This window comes from Cetorhinus maximus, chromosome 3, assembly GCF_964194155.1.
Source record: "Cetorhinus maximus chromosome 3, sCetMax3.hap1.1, whole genome shotgun sequence".
In the NCBI taxonomy this organism is placed as follows: domain Eukaryota; kingdom Metazoa; phylum Chordata; class Chondrichthyes; order Lamniformes; family Cetorhinidae; genus Cetorhinus; species Cetorhinus maximus.
This window is the reverse complement of record NC_135881.1, coordinates 160,903,257-160,926,124: the sequence shown is the minus strand read 5'-3', so window position 1 is coordinate 160,926,124 and position 22,868 is coordinate 160,903,257. Positions and strand designations below refer to the sequence as shown.

Genomic DNA, 22,868 nt, shown 5'->3' with positions numbered 1-22,868 from the left:
GGAAGATGTTTCCCCTGGCTGGAAAGGCTAGAACTAGGGGTCACAATCTCAAAATAAAGGGTTGTGAATATTTGGAATTCTCTACCTCAGGGAACTATGGATGCTCATCATCAGCTATATTCTGTAGGGGTTCCCCTTTTCTCTCAGAGACCTTCCCCACACTCATGACACCAGATTCACAAGTGTATGGCTTGAACAGAATGACCTATGAGACAAGTTTCTTCTGATAATTCACAACTGCTTCATTGAATCACCCACAACCCCACAGTACAAAACCCAAAATTTAAAACAACCTATTCCCAGTACCTGACACAAAGTCACCTTGACTCAGTTAAAACTTACACAAACACAGGCAAAACCCCACGTCCTGTCCTGAAACCTTCAGAAAAAGACCCTCAGACCAATATCACCAAGATATTGCTGAAACAAGTTACAAGGCACCGACAAAAAACACCAAGTTTTCGCCCCAAACCTTCACAAACCCCTCAAACCAATATAACTACAATTTGGCTGAAACTTACGATCCCCAACACGGCTGGTCTGTCCAGTGTTGGCTGTAGGCCTGAGTCAAGGTGACCAAACTCGACCCTTCTTCCAACTGCAGCCCAAAACCTTCAGGCCAGTATCACCACGATGTGGCTGAAAACGCTTACAATCCCCAACACGGCTAGTCATTCCGGTGAGAACTGTAGGTCCGCGAGCCAGGTTGACCCTTCCTTGACTGCAGTCCAGATGCTCAGATCTGCTCTGCTTTTATAACAATTTAAATCCGGCATGTCAAAACATATTTCCTGTTGTTCCATTGTCCATTTAGTTGACTCCACGCAAAGCCCAGACAAATGTCATCAGCTCCTGCTGGTTGAAACAATACAGGGTTTCCCATGGAAGATGTATCCAGATGAATATTATCAATTCTCATTGTATGAGCAATTCTCCTGCTGTTTGAGGTGGCACAGAAATGGCACCATAACAGCACCTGGTTTCAAAGTTAGTGAGGGTTTGAATGACCCTCTTCCAGTACTATTGCCTATGTGTTTTAATAATTTCTTGAGTGTATTGTGTTGTTGATCTGTCCCTTGTGCCATTGTATTGGGTAATCTGACATCTTGATGCGTTAGTTCAATGTCCAAACCCGTTTGATGAGTCACTGTTTTCTCTAAATGTCCGAATTAACCCCTTGCTGCCCAGCCCTGTACTGCTGACTGCAGCTTATCTTTTTGAAAATTATAGCTCCATAAATTTCCCAGTTGGAGGAGATTTTGATCCTACATATTCAAAACAGAGGTCAATGTACTGAGAGAATCAAGGAATATAGGGTAGTGTGGAAAAGTGAAGTTGAGGTAGAAAATCAGCCATGATTTTATTGTAGTGTGGAGCGTGCTCAAAGGACCGAATGGCCCATCATGTGCCAGCTTTCAGGAAGAGAAACTCACCCTAGTCCCATTTGCCCGCCTTTTCCGTGTAGCCCTGCAAATCTTCTTGCTTCTGATAATTATCCAATTCTCTTACGAAGGCCTCAATTGAACCTGTCTCCATCACACTCTCAGGCAGAGCATTCCAAATCCTAGCACTTCTGCGTAAAAATAATTTTCCTCATGTTGTCATGCTTCTTTATCATCTTAAATCAGTATCCTCTGTTTCTTGACCCTTCCATCAACAGGAACAGTTTCTCCCTTTCTACTCTGTTCAGATCCCGCATGATTTTGAAAACCTCTTTTTTAAAACAAAATCTGCTCTAAACCTTCTTGAGGAGGTCAGCTCCAACTTCTTCAATCTATCCACGTAGCAGAAGTTCCTCATCCCTGGAGCCATTCTCATGAATCCTTCTAGACCCTCTCAAATGCCTTCACGTTCTTCCTAAATTGTGGTGTCCAGAATTGACACAATACTCCAGTTGAGGCCAAACCAGGATTTTATGCAGTTTCATAATAACCTCCTTGCTTTTGTATTCTATACCCCTATTAAAAAGCACAGGATCCCACATGCTTTATTAATCACTTTCTCAACCTGTCCTGGCACCTTCAATACTTTGCGCACATACATCCCCAGGTCCCTCTGTTCCTGCACATTTTTTAAATTGTAACTTTTATTTTATATGGCCTCTCCTCATTCTTCCTACCAAAATGTATCAATTCACACTTCTCTGCATTAAATTTCATCTACCACGTCTCTGCCCATTCCAGCAACTTGTCTTTGTCCTCTTGAAGTTTATCACTATCCTTTTCGCAGTTAACAATACTTCCGAGTTTAGTGTCATCCACAAATTTTGAAATTGTACCCTGTGTACCAAAGTCTTAGTCATTAATATAGATCAAGAAAAGCAGTGGTCCTAATACCAACTCCTAGGGAACCCCACTGTAAATCTCCCTCCACTACTCTGTTTCCTATCACTCAGCTACTTTCGTATCTATGCTGCCACTGTCCCCTTTATTCTACCTTGCTAATAAGTATGTTGTGTAGAACTTTATCAAATGTGTTTTGGAATCCCATATACACCACATCAACTGCATTACCCTCATCAACCTTTTTTACCACTTCTAAAACTAAAGTAGATGTTCCCTTAAATCCATGCTAGCTTTCCTTAATTAAACTACATTCGTTCAAGTGACTGTTAATTTTGTCCCAAGTTATCTTTTCTGAAACGTTTCCCACCACCAGGTTAAACTGGCTGGCAATTCTCCAGTCTTTTGGCACCACTCCTACATCTAAGGAAGATTTGGAATATTATGGCCAGTGGCTCTGTAATTTCCACTCTTGCATCTCTCAGTATCCTTGGATGCATCTCATACAACCCTGGTGACTTATCAAGTTTAAGTGCAGTCAGCCTATCCAATACCACCTTTTTACCAATTTTTAGCCCACCCAGTGTCTCAACTGCCACCTCTTTGACTATGACTTGGGCAGCATCTTCTTCCTGGGTGAAGACAGATGCAAAGTACTTACTTAGCATCTCAGCCATGCCCCTGTCTCTATGCATAAATTCCTTTTTTGGTTCCAAATCAGCCCCCCTCCTCCTTTTACCACCCTTTTACTATTTATATGCCTATAGAAGACTTCTGGATTCTCTTCTATGTTAATTGCCAGTCTCTTTTCGTACACTATCTTTGCTTCTCTTATTTATTTTTTTAATTTCCGCTCTAAAATTTCTACATTCAGGCTGGGTCTCAATTGTACTATCCACCTGACATCTATGCACCCTTTTACTGCTTTATATTATTCTCTATCACTGTCGTCATCCAAGGAGCTCTGGATTTCTTTGTCTACCTATCCCCCTTGTGGGAATGTACCTCAACTGTACCTGAAACCTCTCCACTTTGAAGGTGGCCCGTTGATCCATTACAGTTTTGCTGGTCAATCTTTGATTCCAGTTTATCTGGGCCAGATTCATTGTCACCGCATTGAAATTGACCCTCCCCCAATTAATTAATTTTACTTTGGATTGCTTATCCTTTTCCATAGCCAACCTAAACCTTATAATACAATGATCACTGTCCCCTAAATGTTCCCTTACTGACACTTGATTCATTTGACCCATCTCATTCCTTAGAACCAGATCCAACAGTGCCTCCTTTCTCATTGGGCCAGAAACATACTGATCTAGAAAATTCTCTTGAACATTCTCCTGAATGTTAGAAATTCCTCCCCCTCTCTGCACTATTACTGTTTCAGTCTACATTAGGATAATTCAAGTCCCCCATTATAAACTACTCAATAGTTCTTACACATCTTTAATTTCCTTGCAAATTTGTTCCTCTATATCTTTCCCATTGGACAGTGGCCTACAGAATACACCAGTAGTGTAATGATACCTCTATTGTTTCTTGGCTCTAGCTAAATAGATTCTGTCCTTGTCCCCTCTAGGACGTCCTGTCTCTCTAGCACTGTAATGTTCTTCTTAATCAGTACTGTTGCCTCACCTCCTTGCTTTCCTCCCCTATTTTCCCTGAACACTTTGTATCCAGGAATATTTAAGCCTTTTTTGAACGAGGTCTCTGTTATCCGAACATTATATTCCCATGTGGTTATGTGCTCCTGCAGCTCGTCAATCTTAATTACCACACTATGCATTCAGATACATGCCCAGTAAACTTAATTTAGACCATATTTTTTCCCTCTTTGACCCTACCTAATACCAAACTATTTCCTACTCTAATACTATCTGTCTCTCCCAATTCTCTATGCACCCTTGTTTTTCCCTCACTGATATTCCCTGGTTCCCACGCCCCTGCCAAGTTAATTTAAACCCTCCCTAATAGCACTAGCAAATCACCTCACAAGAATACTAGTCCTGGCTATGTTCTTATGTTCTACTAAAACATCAGCAAAACTCACCGAAGACAATACTGAAATAGCAGGAATTCTGAATAAATATTTTGCTTTTTCACTAAAGACGCTAACAAAGAGGGAATGCAAACAGTAGAAGAAAAAGAATATTATAGCAGTTAAGATGGAAAAGAAGGCAATACTAAACAAATGATACTAAGTCACATGGTTATTTAACTGGATAATGAGCAGGAAAAGTGAACTCTGGATTGTAAGGAACACAATGCCCACTTATGGGAGTGACTGCTGAAGCCAAATTCGAGAAACTATGTATTGTAATAACTAAAAAACATGACATTGGCTTTGGAATTTTAAATAGTCTAATTATGAGAATTCTGTTTTTTAAAAAAGCTTGGAACAAAAGCCTCTTTTCTGCAGAGTTTGGTGTTCTTTGGCTATAGTTGATAGAATCAGGAAATTGAAAATTAATTAGGAAAATTATTTTTCAGTTTCAAGCAGGTTATACTCCTGCCATGTTTGCACATTATAAATGACAACAAACTGTTACGCCCTGACTGCAGCTTGAACCCATTTCCTATAATACCAATAAGTTCATTATTTTGTGTCTGTCACTGTAGCTGATTGGTAAAGCTTCAGTAGCCATGAATTAGTGATGTATTTGATAAACAAACTTTTATTTAATTACCCTTTTAAAATGTTGGAAGTGCATATTGTTTTTAAAATTACTCCGCCCATTTGTTTTCTTCCTTCTAAAAATGGATAGGACTCCATGGGTTCCAATTGGCCTGCAGTACTTCCCCTAACTAGTTATTTTTCAAACTTTACGTGTTAGTAGACTATTTGACCACATGAGACAGAACCAAGACACATTGGGCTCAATTTTCCCACCTTAGTTTCTAAATGAGGGAGGGCTTTATTTCTGGTCCAGTCTTCCGGAGGGTGTCTGATTAAGAACCCACATCCAGGATTGTTATCCAGTTATAGGCTGAGGAGGCTGGAGTTGAATCAGCATGCACAATTTAAAAGGCAGCCAGCAGCCCTCACTGTGGCTGCAGTGAGAGTGTTGCTGAAGTCAATGGCACAAAAGAGGATGAAGCGAAATGGATGAGGCTGAATGAACCGACAGGCATTTGTTCACCCTGAGCATTACTGATGACAGCAATCTCAATGGCATTCTGCTGCAATGGCTTACAACTAACCTCAGGCTTGCCATTTTCCCCATTTAAAGTTCAAATTGTATGCCACTTTCATGCTGCTCCAACCCTCCACTCTGCACCCACCTGCTATAAATAGGCAAGTTACAGCCAGTGCGTTGGTCTATGTGCTGCTGGTGAAATTCCACTGTCTTGGGAAAATGGCTGGTAATTGACTCATTAGCAAGTTCATTTGGTTTTCTGCTGTGGGTTGCTGCCTCTAGGAAAAGTGGGAGGAGGTGGGAATACTTTGGAGAACCAGCACGCTGCCATTTATCCCAATTTTCCTAGCCATCCTCCCTGTCCTCCAAATCCGCCTCCAGAGAATACTCCCCCATTCTCATTTGACATTCACATGCACGTATTTTTCACTTTGGATTGCTGGACAGTAATAAGGCATCATGAACATGCCTCACTCTGTTTTCTCCCTCCCCTTTCTATAAAACAGGGTATTATTGGTGACTTATTCCATCATGACAAAGGTCAGATAAATGCAAACTGAGTTCCAAATCTTGAACTTTCTTGGTCTACTATACATTTCATTCCTTTGCAAACCTTTCATATTAAATAGCATGAGACTTTTTAATATTTTATCTGTTCACAATTTACAAGCACCTGGATTTTCTAATGTCCATTCTTCTAACAGCTTTTCAAACCAGACTGACCATTCTGTAAACAATTCAAAATTCAGAGATTATTGCAAACTATTGGTTTAGGATTTGTTAATTGTATGTCAATCATTTTTAACTATTTGAGGTGGAGGGCATCAATTGGAGTTTCACTTGAGCACATATTATCATGACTCATTGGGGATAGTGCGCTGCAATATCAAGCCCCACTGCTCCCCGTGCCGCGACAAATGCGAATAGTTTGATCAATCCACCTAACTGTTTAATTTAGGTTAACAGAATACAAGCACCAGGTTTGTAAGCTTAATAAGTAAATAACTGTTTATTGAACAAATTATTTTTAACCAGTGGCAAAATAAGGAAACATAATGCTAATTTCTAACTTTATAACCTAAACTCTACCCCTTCGTAAATCCCTATACACACACGTACAAGACACATAAGACACACAAAAACATGGATTTTAAGGGTGGGATAAAATAGTTCAATAGCACCAATTCCAGGGTATAGGATTCAGTGGGACAATTTTGATCGCTGTCTTCCAAATTCCTTTCAGTTCTTTGTTGATGACACAAGATGGTCTTCAGCACTTTCAATCTTTAGTTCACTAGTTAAGCACTTGCGTTTCTATGTCTCTAATTGTGATTTTCCCCTTTTCCTCTTGACAGGAGTTTTCAGAGAGAGAGCAGGTTATGGAGGTATGAGGAGAAAATCCAGCTAGCTATTATTGTAGAATTACTGGAAACTGAGACACACAGGAGGCAGGGGTTTTAGGTATTTTTCCTTTCAGGCTAGGAGCTATTCTGCTGCACTGCTCTCACACAAATCCTCGTTACCTGGTTAGGAGCCAATTAAAATGTTGCTGCCAGGCAGTTCCCCATTAGACCAAACTCCTCTTTTGCACCATCCCACTCTGTTCCAGGACAGCAACATTGTATATATCCCTCACACTGTTCCAGTAGAAATGTCTTTAAAACTGCAGCCATTGTAATTTTAATCCACAATCCAACAGAAATAAAAAGATATATTCTTTACAATATAAAGAGGCACTTATTGAAACTGTGGTGTGGTTACATTTAGAGTTGTGTGCTTGTAATATTTCACTCTGTAAATAAATGTAAGACTGAGTAAAGATTGACTCCAGTATCATCCTTCATCAACAAACTTTCCAGAATAGAATAGCACTAGGGATTACCCTTTGGTTTCTATTACTCTTTTTACCAACTTTTATAAGCTTTAACCAAAAGTTTTTTTTTGTCTTTACAGAAGATCCCTTCATCCATCAGCCTGCCCCCACACATGCAAAAAGCAGGGCTAGTTGTTTCCACTTCTTCCCTGTCTAGCCCATGCAAGTTGGACAGTCAGCAACAAAGGCAGCAGTTAGAGCATCAAGGACTGTTGGGAGAGGAGCCTCCTTTACATCTCTTCAGCCACTTGCCTCTTCACTCTCAGCAGCAGGTTAAGACACCATATAACATGGTCCCTGTGGGTGGTATCCAATTAGTTCCTGCAGGTTTAACTGCTTGCTCCACTTTTGTACCAATCCAGGCACAACAAATGCAACTTACGCTCCCAGCTATTGATGTTATTCACCAGACAACTAGCCCTCTTAGTGAAGATACCGTGGAAACAACTGGCAACATAAAACCGTTGGATGTTTCAGAGACAAACAAGATTTTGCCATGTATTACTTTGGGCCAAGTGAACCTATCTGGTTTGCAGAGTACAAACAGCTTGAATTTTCAAACTGTTAACACTTTGGGTCTAGAGCCATTAAACCTTTTAGGTTTGACAGGTTCAAATATAGGCCCAAAGATGTGCCCTTCAAGCCTTTCATTTAACACTGTTGGCCTTCAAGTGTTGACCACAAACCCACAGACTCAAAGTACACCATGCCTACAAACTCATGTTCCAGGAGAGCAAATCATGAAATCCACACTGCCTACTCTTGTGCCATCCATCAACACAGAGGCAGAAGGTCAAACAAGTATTGAGATGCACTGTACAAGCAAACCTTGTGCAACTAGGACCGAACAGACACCATTTAGCCTTCCTATTACAGTTCATGTTGATCAGGTGGCCTGCACACTATTCTCTCAGGTTTCTCCTCCAATTCAGGCATGTGGCCTGAAAGATTTGTCAGACACTATGGACTGGAAACATGGGCAACCAAATAAAACTGACAAAGCGGAGGCATGTTCCAGTAAAACCAGCTATCTAGAGGCATGCAATAACAAAACAACTGCGAGGGCTATGACAAACTCTGACTTGAGGCACTTAAAGACAAACTTTGAGGTGGTCAATAAATCTCTTATTCAGACTGTTCCTCCAGAAAAAAGCAGAGGGAATCCTGCAGCAACTGTACAAGCTACTGTCCATTACAGCGACGTCAGCAGTGATGATGAAGATAGACTAGTGATAGCAACATAAAATAATTGCTGGATCCTTTTAGTGCAGCTATCACTTAACCTTTTAAAAAGAAATGAACATACTTCATGATTTCTTACCAAACAAGCTCTCTTCCCCTGAAAGCACATTTTTTGATGTAGATATTATGTTTGTGCAATTGTAAACTAAGACCAACTTAGGAGAAAGATGTCTTATTGTTCCTTGTCTGCTCCAGCCATTTTTGTACATGTTGTATAAACAATTGTGCCTTTCAGATTTCTTGCTTAGGAACTGTACAGATGAAAATATAAAAAGTAGTTGCTTGTGCTTATTAATTTTTTTTTAATTTTACAATGTGTAGTGTCATAGTAAGGAAAATAACTACATGTTGCACTGATATTGTAAATTTCTATGGCTATGGGGCAGTCTCTTGTGTACAGGCATAAATTGTATACCAGTTCATATTTATTGTATCCATTTTTTGATCTATGATCGGTTCTTTCTTGCTGGGAGCAGGTTTACATTCAGGAAAACTATCTCTCCAGAATAAACACAGTCATGTATAATATTTGTTTACAGAAATTGGCATGTTCTTTTATGACATTTCAGGAACTCCAGTGTTTCATTATGAATTATTCAGCAAAAGAAAGGGAAGAGAAGTCTCTCAGGAGGGGTGGAGTGACTCCCTCTTTGACGAGCCCCCAGCGTTTTTTTTTCATTCGTGGGATGTGGGCTTCGCTGGCTGGACCAGCATTTATTGCCCACTCCTAATTGCCCTTGAGAAGCTGGTGGTGAGCTTCCTTCTTGAACCGCTGCAGTCCATGTGGTGTAGGTACATGCACAGTGCTTCCCTCAGTGCATCTCTCAGCATTCTATGCAGAGCCAGTTGAAGCATTTGCACTGCCTCTTTATGAGCAGCAATTCCAGCTGTCCCAGCCTACACTTTGGCCAGTGATCCTGTTAGGGCCTAATTTTGCCGACCACCTCCTTGTCCCATTCACCCCTGCTGTTGCTGACCTCATGGACTCTGCCAGTGGATCAACAGTCACTGCCTCTCCACATCTCCCAGCTATGCAAAAGGTTTGTTAACAAAATTCAAGCTCATGGAATAAAGAGGATCAGTGTCAACTTGGGGGGAAAAATCACCTGAGGACAGGAAACAAAAAGTCATGGTAAATGGTTGTTTTTCAGACTTAGGATGGCAGACAGTGCTGTTCGCCAAAGGTCTATGCTAGGACCACTGCTTTCTCTGATATATTTAAATGACTTGGATTTTGGAATAGACAGTAAAATTTCAATTTGCCAAAGATACCAAACCTGGAGGTGTGGCTAACAGGATATACCAGCTGACTGTAACAGGACATAGATGGGCTAGCAGAATGGACAGCCAAGTGGTAGAAGGAATTTAATATCAAGAAGTGTGAAGTAATGCATTTTGGCAGATGGGATAGGGAGAAGCCATGCAGACTTAATGGCTCAGTTATAAAGTGTGTGCAAGGACAGAGAGAACTGGATGGGGGGCTGTGGTGGGGTGCGGTAGGTAGGTGGGACAGGGGTCTTGTACATAGATTTTTGAAGGTGTCAGGACATATTACAGAATTTTAACGTCGCAGAAGGAGGCTATTTGGCCCATCCTGTCTGCGCCAGCTTTCCAAATGAGCATTATGACCTAGTGCCATTGCCCTGCCTTTTCCCCATGCCCCTGCACATTATTTCTATTCAAATAATCATCCAATGCCCTCTTGAGTGCCTCGATTGAACCTGCCTCTACCACATTTCCAGGCAGTGCATTCCAGGCCCGAACCACTTGTGTGAAAATGTTTTTTCTCTTGTCACATTTGCTGCTTTTGCAAATCGCTTTAAACCTGTGCCCTCTCGTTCTTGATCTTTTTATGATCGGGAACAGACTCTCCCTATCTACTCTGTCCTGCCCCCTCATGATTTTGAACATCTCTATCAAATGTCCTCTTAGCCGCCTTCTCTCCATGGAGAACAGTCCCAACCTCTCCAATCTGCCAACAGAGTAGCTAGCAAAACGTATGGGATCTTGGGCTTCATAAATAGAGGCATTAAGTACAAGGCAAGGATGTAATGCTGAACCTTTCTAAAATTCTTATTAAGCCACAACTAGAGTATTGCACTCCGTTCTGGTCACCACAATTTAGGAAACATCTAAAAGTCCTTGAGAAGTACAGAGGAGATTTACCATAATGGTTACTGGGATGAGGGATTTTAGCTACAAGGTTAGACTGGAGAAGCTAGGGTTGTTCTTGGGCTAAAGCTGATTGGGGGGAGATTTGATAAAATTGTACAAGATTATGACGGGTTTAGGGATGGTAGACAGAAGCTGTTGCCATTAGCTGAAGGTATAAGGACAAGGGGACACAAATTTGAAGTTTTGGGCAAGAATTGTAGGGGGGGATTTGAGGAAGAAATTTTTTATGCAGCAAGTGGTAATACCTGGAACTCGCTGCCTACAAAAGTGGTCAAAATGGAGATGATCACTGATTTCAAAAGGAAATTGGATGAGCACTTGAGGGAAATAAACTTGCAGGGCTTTAAGGATAGAGCGAGGAAATGGAACTAACTAGATTTTTTTCTACAGAGAGCTGGTGTGAACTCGATGGACCAAATGGTCTATTTCTGTGCTGTTATGACTCAATTAAATCTTTCTTGGGGTTTGATGGTAAAGTATTTTATTTCAATTTTTAAGTATACTTCCTCCATGCCTGATAAACTAGTGTATTCCCACGACCTGTTGATTAAGGAATATGACTATTTAAAGACATTTTTCAACTAAGTCCATGTCAGTGCATCAGATACAAATGAATTCCAGTTTTCTCATTTGAAGGAGCTGATTCATGCTGGACACACTGGTTTCTGGGATTTACCCACAGTTCCTAGGGCATGTATAAGTTATTTTACAAATGTACTTTAGAGCTGTTGAAACTGATTTCAAATGTTTGATTTTAATCTGCATTAATGGACTTGTGGGTTTGATGAAACTTGTATTGAACAGACTGGACTGGAAGGGTCACAGAAAAGTTGAAAACCTGCAAGGCTACGTGGTCAGCATGGATTTCAAAAGGGTAAGTCTTATTTGACATAGGAAATAGGAGCAGGATTAGGCCATTCAGGCCGTCAAGCTTGCTCTGCCATTCAAACAGATCATGGCTGATCATCTACCTCTTAAGCCATTTTCCCCCATGATCCCCATATCTTTTGATATCATTAGTATCCAATGAGTAACCACATTGAATTCTTTAAGAGGTGACAGAGAGAGTAGACAATGGTAATGTAGTAGATGTAATTGATCTGGATTTCCAGGCCTTCGAGTGTCATTAATATACTATGAATAAGGTCAGAGTATGTAGAGTCATGTAACAACAAAATGGTTAGATAACTGGATACAAGACAAAGTGGAGTGGTGTTAAAAGCTAGCAGAGAGTGGAAAGTGTGTCCAACAAGGGTCAGTGCTGGGACCATTATTCACAATTTATATTAACGATTTAGACTTTGGAATCAAAACACAATTTCAAATTTGCAGATGCTGCCAAATTGGAATAAACAATACTGAGGAGGACTGCAACAAAAATGTTAAACAAATAAATTTCCTTTCGGCTTTTACCATTTTACCTTTGACTCCTTAATATCAACCATCTTTTTTTTGGATTTGACGTGTGGTTTTCCAGCCAGGTGCCCTCATTCTGCTAACTTTCCCCATTTTTCTGGGCTAAGGATCCAGTGGCTGGGTTCTTTCATAGCCAACAAGTCCCGGAGTGGGTCTTCCGTTTTGTTCAGAACAATAAGGAGACTATGGGCTAGATGCGCAAAAGGATCTTGGAGCACAGAGGTCAAATCATTAAAAGCAGTGATACAGTCTAATCAGGCCATTAAAAATACAAATCAGGCGATAGGGTTTATTTCTAGAAAAATAGAATTGAAAAGTATAAAAGCTATGTTAAACTTGTATCACATCTTGGTTAGACCACACAACTATTGTGTACAGTTCTGGTCACCGTATTATAAAAAGGATATAGATACACTTAAGAAAGGGCAAAAAAGGATTTGTAAGGATGATACCAGCAATGCCAGGTTAACAGACTGTCCCTTTTCTCTTAAAAAGAGGGGGTCACCTATTAGAACTCTTTAAAATTATGGAAGTTTTTGATGGAGTAGATGCAGAGAGCTTTTCCACTTTTGGGGAAGAGCAAAACTAAAGGCCATCAATATAAAATAGTCACCAAGAAATCAAATGATGGAATTCGGAAGAAACTTATTTGCTCAGAGAGGTGAGAATGTGCAACTTACTACCATGGGGAGTTGTTGAGGTGAACAGTATAGATACATTTAAGGGGAAGCTAGACAAGCATATGATGGAGACAGGAATACAGTATTTTACTGATAGGGCTGAATTTTCCCCCCGTCGGAGAGGAAGTTGAAGGGAGGGCAGGCTTCCGATCGGTGCCCCCGATGGGAGGCGCGGCGTTATTTTGTGTGGGCGGGCCAATTAAGGCCCACCCAACGAGACGTCCTTACGGAAGCACTGTGCGGTCCCTGTGCAGGCGGGGGGGAATCCCAAAATCAAGAGTGCGCTCTTCTGCGCATGCGCACAAAAGAGTGCACTCATCTCCCTGAGCCTAAGTGCAGCCTCAGGGAGATCAGCTCAAAATGTACAAAACCTAAAAATAGAAAAATAAAATTTCCATAACATGCCCCCTCATGTGACAATGTCACATGATTTGGGACATGTCCATAATTGTCACAAAAACTTTATTAAAAATTTTTAAACCCTACATGAAACCTCATTCTGCCTGTGGATGAGGTTTCGTGCTTTTTCCAGTTCGTGCCGGGGCTCCTGGCCTGCCTGCCAACCTTAAAGTTGGATGGGCAGGTCCTTTAATTACACAATTGACTCTGTCAGTGGCCTCAATTGGCCATTAACAGGTCAGCAGGCGCGCAGCTGATTTCACTGCGCCCCCGCCTTCCTGAAAATATAAATGGGGCGTGGTGACATCAGGAGTTCAGCCGACGATACCACACGTCATTTTACGTGTCGGCGAGTGGGCCCTACCCCCGCTCGTCGACGCGTAAAATCCTGCCCATAGAGTTAGATGTGGAAGAATGGGAGGAGGCTTAAGGTGGAGAATAAATACCATAAATAGACTGTTTCTCCATTGTATATTCTATGTAGACTTATCTGCAAATCGTTATCCTGTGCAGACTCCATTGTATTTTTGAGTCTGCTGGGGGAGGCAGTGGTGTGGTATTGTCATTGGACTGGCAATCCAGAGACGCAGGGTAATGCTCTGGGGACCTGGGTTCAAATCCCACTACAGCAGATGGTGGAATTTGAATTGAATAAAAACCTGGAATTAAAAGTCTGATGATGACCATGAAACCATTGCTGATTGTTGTAAAAACCCATCTGGTTCACTAATGTCCTCTAGGAAAGGAAACCTGTCATCCTTACCTGGTCTGGCCTACATGTGATTCCACAGCAATGCGGTTGCACTCTTAAAATGACCTCTGAGCAAAGGCAATTAGGAATGGGCAATAAATGCTGGCCTAGCCAGCGACACCCACACCCCATGAACAATTAAAAAACGTACTGTTTATACCCATGCAAGCTGAATGTGAGAGAACAATTTTTTAGACCAAAAGTCATGGGATGAACTTTTACATGAGTAATGTAAAGAGATTGTCATGTCACTACCCTGCCCTTTCCCAATAGCCCTGCAAGTTTTTCCTCTTCAGATAACAATCCAAATCTCTTTTTAAACCCATGGTTGAATTGGCCTCTACCACAGGCAGTGCATTCAAGACCCTAAACATTCGCTGTGTAAAATAATTTTTCCTAACCGTTGCTTCTTTTGCAAATCACCTTAAATTGGTGTCTCCTGGTTGTCGATCCTTCCACCAATGGGAACGGTTTCTCTCTATCTACTCTGCCCAGACCTCTCATGATTTTGAATCCTCTGTCAAATTTCCTCTCAACCTTGTCCAAGGAGAAAGCCCCAGGTTCTCTAATCTATCTATGCAACTGAGATTCCTCATCCCTGGAACCATTCTTGTAAATCTTTTCTGCACTCCCTCTTCTGCAGGAGCAGAAGCTGTCGTCACGATTTTAATGTCCAGTTCCCTAACCAGTCCAGTACCCTGCTGGAGACCAAATGTCCCCTCAAACTTTAGTCAGGGAAAAAGTGTTATGTGCTCCATGGTTTGGCCAGGGTTTCCACAGGCACAGCCATGCAAGGTTTTGAGGTGTGTCCAACTGCTCTGGGGGACATTGCCTCCAACCCAACATCTCAACAACCAAGATTCATTGTGTTTATTTGGGAAGATGATACCCAAGCAGAGGGTGGATGATGACAGCCTCCTCATGGCCCACCCCGTCAAGCGGATTCATAACGAATGTCAGCTAAATGGTGACCAAACGCCCCTTACAGACCTCCCTGTCAACTGAGCAAAACAAAAAATTGAAGCACTCTCTCCAATGCTTTCGCATCCTTCCTAAAGCGTGGTACACAGAACTCCAGTTGAGAACAAACCAGTGTTTTATACAGGGTTATCATAACTTCCTTTCTTTTGTACTCCATGCCTCTGTTTATAAAGCCTAGGATCCTGTATGCTTTATTAACTGCTCTCAACCTGCCCTGCCACGGTTAATGTTTTGTACACAGGCTCTCTGCTCCTTCATCCTCTTCAGAATTGTACCCTTTATGTTATATTGCCTCTCCGCTTTCTTCCTACCAAAATGAATCACTTCACATTTCCCTGCATTAAATTTCATCTGACATTTGTCTGCCATTCCACCAACCTGTCTTGTTTCGTGTCATTCATCAATTTTGAAATTGTGCCCTGTATACCAAAGTCTAGGTCATTAATGTATATCAGGAAGAACAGGGGTTCTAAAATCAATTCCTGTGGAACCCCACTGTATACCTTCTATCAGTCTGAAAAACAACTGTTCATCACTAATCACTGTTTCCTCTCACCTCAGCCAATTTCATGTTCATGTTACTATTATCCATGTTTTATTCCATGAGCTCTAACTTTGCTCACAAGTCCGAGGTGCGGCGCTTTATCAACTGCCACTTGAATTCTTGTTTCTGTCTTAAATTGTTACTAAGTCCACGGAATTCAAAAATGAGTTGGGTATCAATGGAATTAAGTTAATGTTGTGAAATTGTCTGAAGTGTCACATCTGACAGACCAGAAATTCCTGCAATAACCCCTGTTGCAGTTGTGGCACAGTAGCATTGAAAGAGTTGTAACTAACAGTTATTCTACAAACATAAGACATTGAGGGTGCATTTTCCCTTGTGCATAAAGAAAAAATTATTTTTCTAAATTGTTATTGGTAAAATAAAACCTTGACAAACAAAGGGGGTAAAAATTGACCTTGGGTGGAATTTTCTCAAAATTGCACTAAGTGGTAGGAGGCGGGTAAAATGGCGTCCTACCCGCTGATGAAAATGGCAGGTTTTCACGCCGTATCGTCCCAAGCCCGCCTCATTATTTATTCACTCCTGCGAAATACGCCGTTTCCACATCGAGTCGGCTCTCATTTGCCTGCCCGCCATCACCCCGCTGTTGCATCACGTCAGCCATCATCTTTAAAAGCCCGCAGCCAGCAAAGTGCTCATCGCCACCGCTGCCCGGGAGACATGGTCAGCAAAGGAAAAAAGATTGCAGCCCCCCTGCCTCAACGACGGGTCCCTCGAGTGACTGCTGGATGCCGTGGAGGCCCGCCGGGATGTGCTCTACCCCCGCTCTGGCCGCAGGATGGGCAGCAATGTCACCAACCCGGCTTGGGAGGTGGTGGTAGCGGTGATCAGCACAAGCAGCCTGCAGAGCAGGACAGCCACCCAGTGCCACAAAAAGATGAATGATCTCCTTCGTTCCGCCAGGGTAAGTCACACTTTTCATCACTCCCAACTCACATTCTCACAAACTCATCACACACCCACAGGGCCCTCACTCACTGCCAGTGTAAGGGACATCACCATTCACTCTCTCACACACACCATCATTGTCCTCAACCCGTCCATGGGGCCACTCACCACCCACAGGCCAGGCATACTTACCATCTGGCCTGGCAGGCATCCTGATACACTCCCCCCATCTCTATCCATGCAGGACAAATTGGCAGATAGCAGGAGGGAAAGGTCGCAGACAGGTGGGGGAATGCTGGAGATCAAAGTTCTGACAGAATTCAAAAACAGATCCATCCAGCTGGCCAGCGATGACTGGGACCGGTCCTGTGCTGACAGTGAGGTCAGCGGTGCTCTACCAAGTAAGGATCCAGCAGTGTAACATCCAACAGATAACCATGCTGAGAATGATGTGTCCTCTTTCACAGGTCACTGCCATGCACTAATTATCTCCCCTTGCTTTCACAGGCACATCTGCCAAACAGTCGACAGACCCAAGGCCTTCAATCAAGTCCTGAAAAAACCTCTGAAGAGGAATCTGAAGGCACCTTCCTTGAAGTCCTGTCACAGTGCTCACCCACAACCTCCACCAGCGCAGAGAGACACCTCGGTGGGACCTAGCTTTCGAGTAGCCTCGGGATCACAATCTGGAGAGCACATCACACATTCTGATCCATAGCAGGCGGAGACAGGGACTTCCCAGGTCCCCGGCACTCAGAGGTTTGCTGGAGGCCAGAAGGTTGCTGAGTCCAAGTCAGATGACGAGCCTCTGGACTCGGTCATACCTGAGTTGCTGGAGCTTCAAAGGCAAGCTCAAGAACATCAGGAAGGAATATCTGCTGCGTTCCTTAGATTGCACGGCAGGATGGAAAAGTCCATCTGTCTTCAGTCTGAGGTGATAGCACCGGCATTGCAACGAACGGAGGTCAATGCTGGCAGGATGGCAGCCGCCTTGGAGACCTTGATCCAGGATGTCGCTTCTGCACTGCTGCACGGGCTGAACTCCATCACTGATGCCATAGTTGGCCTCCAATAGTGTTTACGCGAGAGGGTTGCTGGGCAGCTTGATCTCACTCCAGCTACCCCTTCTGCTCACAGAGACAGCCAGGGGCCCTCAGACACCCATAGAGAGGAGGATCAGCTGGTGCACGCTTCGGGGTCACCCACCCAGGTGACTCTAGGAGTGACCGGCCCATCCGAATCTCCTCTTCCTGTGACCTCCGTCGATCCAGCTTTGCAGGCCAAGGAGGGTGCCACTGCCACACAGGACCCCGAAAGCAGGCCAGTGCCCTCCAGAGAATGCCCACCAAAGTCATCACAGACAGGGCGTCACAGTCAGCAGGCTGCCTCCACCTCTGCTGTGGATGTCCGGAGAGCGCCAGGGTTAGGAAAGTTAGGTAAAAGTTATTGCACAACCTGGGCACAGGTGTTGGTCACTTGTACATACTGTTCACTATTGTCAATAAACTCCTAAGAATGTCACATTGCCTATGGATCCTTGTTCTGATGAGCAGTGTTCTTGTCAAAAACAAAAACAGAATTACCTGGAAAAACTCAGCAGGTCTGGCAGCATCGGCGGAGAAGAAATCAGTTAATGTTTTGGGCCTTCAGGGCCCTTCGGCAGAACTGAAGCATAGTTAGAAGAAGGGAGAAATATAAATTGCTTTAAGGTGGGTGGGGTGGGGGGGGGCGGTGGTGGGGGGAGAGAGAGACATTGAGGGTGTGGTGATTGTGGAGATGAGCAGATAATCAAAAGATGTCACAGACAAAAGGGTCAAAGAGGTGTTGAAGGTGGTGATATTTGTCTGAGAAAAGTGCTAATTAAGAATGGAAGACAGGATATTCAAAGTACAGCTCTAGTGGGGGTGGGGTGGAAAGACTAACAAGGTTTTAGTTTTAGATTTAAAAATAATGGAAATAGGTGGGGAAAGAAGAATCTATATAAATTATTGAAAAAAAAGGGGGGGTGGGGGTGGGGGGAAGAAACGGAGTGGGGATGGGGGGAGGGGGAGTTTAAGATCTAAAGTTGTTGAATTCAATATTCAGACCGGAAGGCTGTAAAGTGCCTAGTCGGAAGATGAGGTGCTGTTCCTCCAGTTTGCGTTGGGCTTCACTGGAACAATGCAGCAAGCCAAGGACAGACATGTGGGCAAGAGAACAGGGTGGAGTGTTAAAATGGCAAGCGACAGGGAGGTTTGGGTCTTTCTTGCGGACAGACCGCAGGTGTTCCGCAAAACGGTCGCCCAGTTTGCGTTTGGTCTCTCCAATGTAGAGGAGACCGCATTGGGAGCAACGAATGCAGTAGACTAAGTTAGGGGAAATGCAAGTGAAATGCTGCTTCACTTGAAAGGAGTGTTTGGGCCCTTGAACGGTGAGGAGAGAGGAAGTGAAGGGGCAGGTGTTGCATCTTCTGCGTGGGCAAGGGAAGGTGCCATAAGTGGGGGTTGAGGAGTAGGGGGTGATGGAGGAGTGGACCAGGGTGTCCCGGAGGGAACGATCCCTACGGAATGCCGTCAGGGGGGGTGAAGGGAAGATGTGTTTGGTGGTGGCATCATGCTGGAGTTGGCGGAAATGGCGGAGGATGATCCTTTGAATGTGGAGGCTGGTGGGGTGATAAGTGAGGACAAGGGGGACCCTATCATGTTTCTGGGAAGGAGGAGAAGGCGTGAGGGAGGATGCGCGGGATATGGGCCGGACACGGTTGAGGGCCCTGTCAACGACCTGTAGGAACAGCACCTCATCTTCCGACTAGGCACTTTACAGCCTTCCGGGCTGAATATTGAATTCAACAACTTTAGATCTTAAACTCCCCCTCCCCCCATCCCCACTCCGTTTCTTCCCCCCACCCACCACCCCCCCTTTTTTTCAATAATTTATATAGATTCTTCTTTCCCCACCTATTTCCATTATTTTTAAATCTAAAACTAAAACCTTGTTAGTCTTTCCACCCCACCCCCACTAGAGCTGTACTTTGAATATCCTGTCTTCCATTCTTAATTAGCACTTTTCTCAGACAAATATCACCATCTTCAACACCTCTTTGACCCTTTTGTCTGTGACATCTTTTGATTATCTGCTCATCTCCACAATCACCACACCCTCAATGTCTCTCTCTCCCCCCACCACCCCCCCACCCCAACCCACCCACCTTAAAGCAATTTATATTTCTCCCTTCTTCTAACTATGCTTCAGTTCTGCCGAAGGGCCATGAAGGCCCAAAACGTTAACTGATTTCTTCTCCACCGATGCTGCCAGACCTGCTGAGTTTTTCCAGGTAATTCTGTTTTTGTTTTGGATTTCCAGCATCCGCAGTAGCTTTTAGCTTTTTGTTTTTATCCTAGTGTTCTTGTCACTCAGATGTGAAACCTTTCAATTCAAGATAAAAGGCAGGTGTCTCCATCCAGGGCCTCTTCCCTGTGCTCTGTGCAGACTTCAGACCAAAGTGATGGTCCAGCCTCACATTCCCTGGACACATTACTGATGCCTGCACATCGGCAGTGCTGGTCATTGCCGCCAGGAAGTAGTGGGCAGGCGCCACAGAGTTCCATCATTCTCTCTGTGTGCTCTCAGCACCTTTAAGGTAGGGCTGGCCCCCAACACAGTAGCATCTGTGACCAGTGATGCTGTGCATCAGCTCCTGAAGGGCTGGGGTGCTGAAGGTAGACACAACATCAGATGCGTCTAAAGTTTCATGGCTGTGTCTCTGAGATGGCCCTGATCATGGAGCACAAGTGAGCTGCCCTCTGCAGGAGTCAGACATTCTCAGAGACTATGTGAAGATCTATGGAGTGTTCTCACTGCATGTTGTCATCATCCTCCTGCAATCGAACGACTATTAAGGCCTCCACTGCATCTCTCTGAAAGGAGCATTCTCACAGAGGGTAATGGCGCTGCCATAAGCCAGACTGGAGTCAAATGTTCACAACTGTGATGTGAGGACCTATGGGGCACCTCACTGCATGTCGTCATCATCCTCCACAAATCTGGCAGCTATGAGGTCCTCCCGAATGCACTTGCCTTGTCTAGCCAGTGTGAGAGACTCACCCCCATCACCACCGAGGACCCCCTCACCCTCATCCCCGTCGGGGTCCTCCTCGTTGGAGGAGACGTGCACCTCCTCTATCCCCTCCTCAGTTAGCTCCTCTCTCTGTTGCAGCGCCAGGTTGTAAAGGGCGCAGCAGACGACGACTATGCGTGACACCCTCTGTGGACTGTATTGCAGGTCTCCACCAGACCGGTCCAGGCACCAGAACCTCAGCTTCAGCATCCTGATGGTCTGCTCCACCAAGTTGTGAGCTGCTGCATGAGCCTCGTTATAGCGCCGCTCTCCTGCAGTCTGAGGATGCCACACAGGTGTCATCAGCCACAGCCTCTGTGGGTAGCCCTTGCCACTAGATATGCACAGTCATTGGCGACACTGGTTCTCAGTCATCTGCAGGAATGGCAGGCGGCGTCTATAGACCCTGGGTGTCACTAGGTGCTGACCGGTCACAGCTCGCTGCCGCTGCTGGGCAGCGTGTGCGGGAGCTCCTGCTGCCCCTTCTTCAGAGGTTGCTGCTCCTGCCTTTGCACAGCCAGGACCCTCAGTTACCCTCTCCTCTGTCTTTTACGGTCTCTGTAGGCCATCAGGCAATACAACTAGGTCACCAGGATCCATGATCCTGACGTAGTCCTCCTGCAGCATGAAAGAGAGAGAGAGACATGGTTATCATGGCTGTACTTAGCACCTTTCCTGGCCCTGTGTGACCACCTCTTAACTTTCCCCAGGGAGCGCTGGTCACCCCTCGGATGGCCAGAGATGAATGCGCTGCATGGCTGCCCTGTCAGCCTGCGACATGGGGGACACTGGTCCAAACCGGGATGCTGAGATTGCAAGGGGCTGTGAGCGCGTCCAGCAGTGACTGCTACATGGCCAGTGTTGGCGAGGAGATTGTACACCGTGTGCAGTCCAATTGCTCCGTGGTCCAATAAAGTGGTGGCCAACTCAAAGTCTGTGCTTGGAGCAGGGAAGGGGGGGCTGTGTAATGTATGCAGGCCCTTTGGTGCCTCCGCATTGCTTGCATGGGTGGGCAGGGTAGGAGTCCGGCCCCAGTCATATCACTGTGGCTGCGCCTGATCTGTCTCAGTTGCAGAGGCACAGTCAGTTTATACAGGTGTCCCTAATGTGTGGCCACTCCCCTCACTTACCCAGCCCTCCCACCTCGATTGCCTGTGTGCGAGATGCAGCATCAGGGCAGCACTTGACCCTCCCCCCTCCCCAACGGCAACAGTTGCCTCCGAGGCTGGCCAGCACTTGCCCCCGGACACCAACCCCCCACCCCCCCCCACCCTCAGCAGTCGCCTGTGGGGCCAGGCATCAGTTTCCCCTGCACCTCTGGCGCCCCTGTGACCTGTAAACAACGGGTGAGCTGTGGAGAACGCTGCTGCTCACTCAGCTCAGTTCCCCCAAAGTGAAGGCCGCCAAGTGCATGTCGCCTACGTGCTGTTGTGAAACACATCAATGTGCTTTCCCACCAACATGGACGGACGATACCGAGGGGTTCCATGAGCCTGGCGGGATGGCCTTTTAATTATATGCTAACATATTACAATTAGCTCCCCGCTGACCGATGGTGGGAAACATCGATGCACTGAGCAAATGATCACGACCTGCCTTCACGCTGTTGTGAAGCAGGTCGCGCCATATTTTCTGCGCATGCCACTTAACACACCCACCGCCAGTGGGCTCAGAAAATTCCACCCCTTGTTTTACCCATTTTTATAGGTACACAACAGGTCTGAACATAGTGTCAACTGATGTGGCCAAAATACATACAGTGGGAGGATTGCTGGTTGCGGTGGGAGAGTGGTGGGGCTAGTCAGTCAATTTAAGAAAATGAGGGGCCTAAAGAGCAGTGTCAGTCCTGTCCACATGTGGGTCCATATGAGGGTGTTGGCTGGCAGAATCCTTACAGGGCTTTGAGTTCACCTACAACATTTCAATTAACCTCACTGAGAGTGATTTTGGACAATGTCCTTTACAATACACAAAAGGGAGGGCCAGGTGAGCATGCAAGTTCAGCCATGTCCCACAGAGTGGTGACTACAACACTGGACACTAACATGAACATTCAATAAAGAGTGAACAAAAAAACACAACATTGTTTCTTTCACAATAAAGGAAATGTCCCTAACTCACCAGTAATGATCAATGTGTGCTAACCATGGGGTGTGCCAGTACATATAGCTCCCTGACTAAACTAGCCTGAACAAATAACGATGATGCAAACATTAATAAAGTGAAACCAATATAAAGTGAATTATTTATGTAAAATTTAAATTTGAGAAACACCAGTGTCACCTTTGTGCTCTGAATAAGTCTTGTTAATGGCAATCGTGTTGGGCAGGAAAGTTTTGGTCATGATGTAGCCTCCCTGTTTGACCAGGAGGCTCTTTTA

The 22,868-nt window shown here is 44.6% G+C and overlaps 1 protein-coding gene across 1 annotated transcript in view; it reads left to right on the top strand.

Moving 5' to 3' along the window:
- Positions 1–9,060, top strand: part of hivep1 (HIVEP zinc finger 1) — a 286,849-nt gene extending 277,789 nt beyond the window's left edge. The window contains 1 exon segment of the mRNA XM_078539188.1: positions 7,373–9,060. Coding sequence (XP_078395314.1) covers positions 7,373–8,536 — 1,164 coding nt within the window. The 3' untranslated portion in view covers positions 8,537–9,060.
- Positions 9,061–22,868: the final 13,808 nt, after the last annotated feature.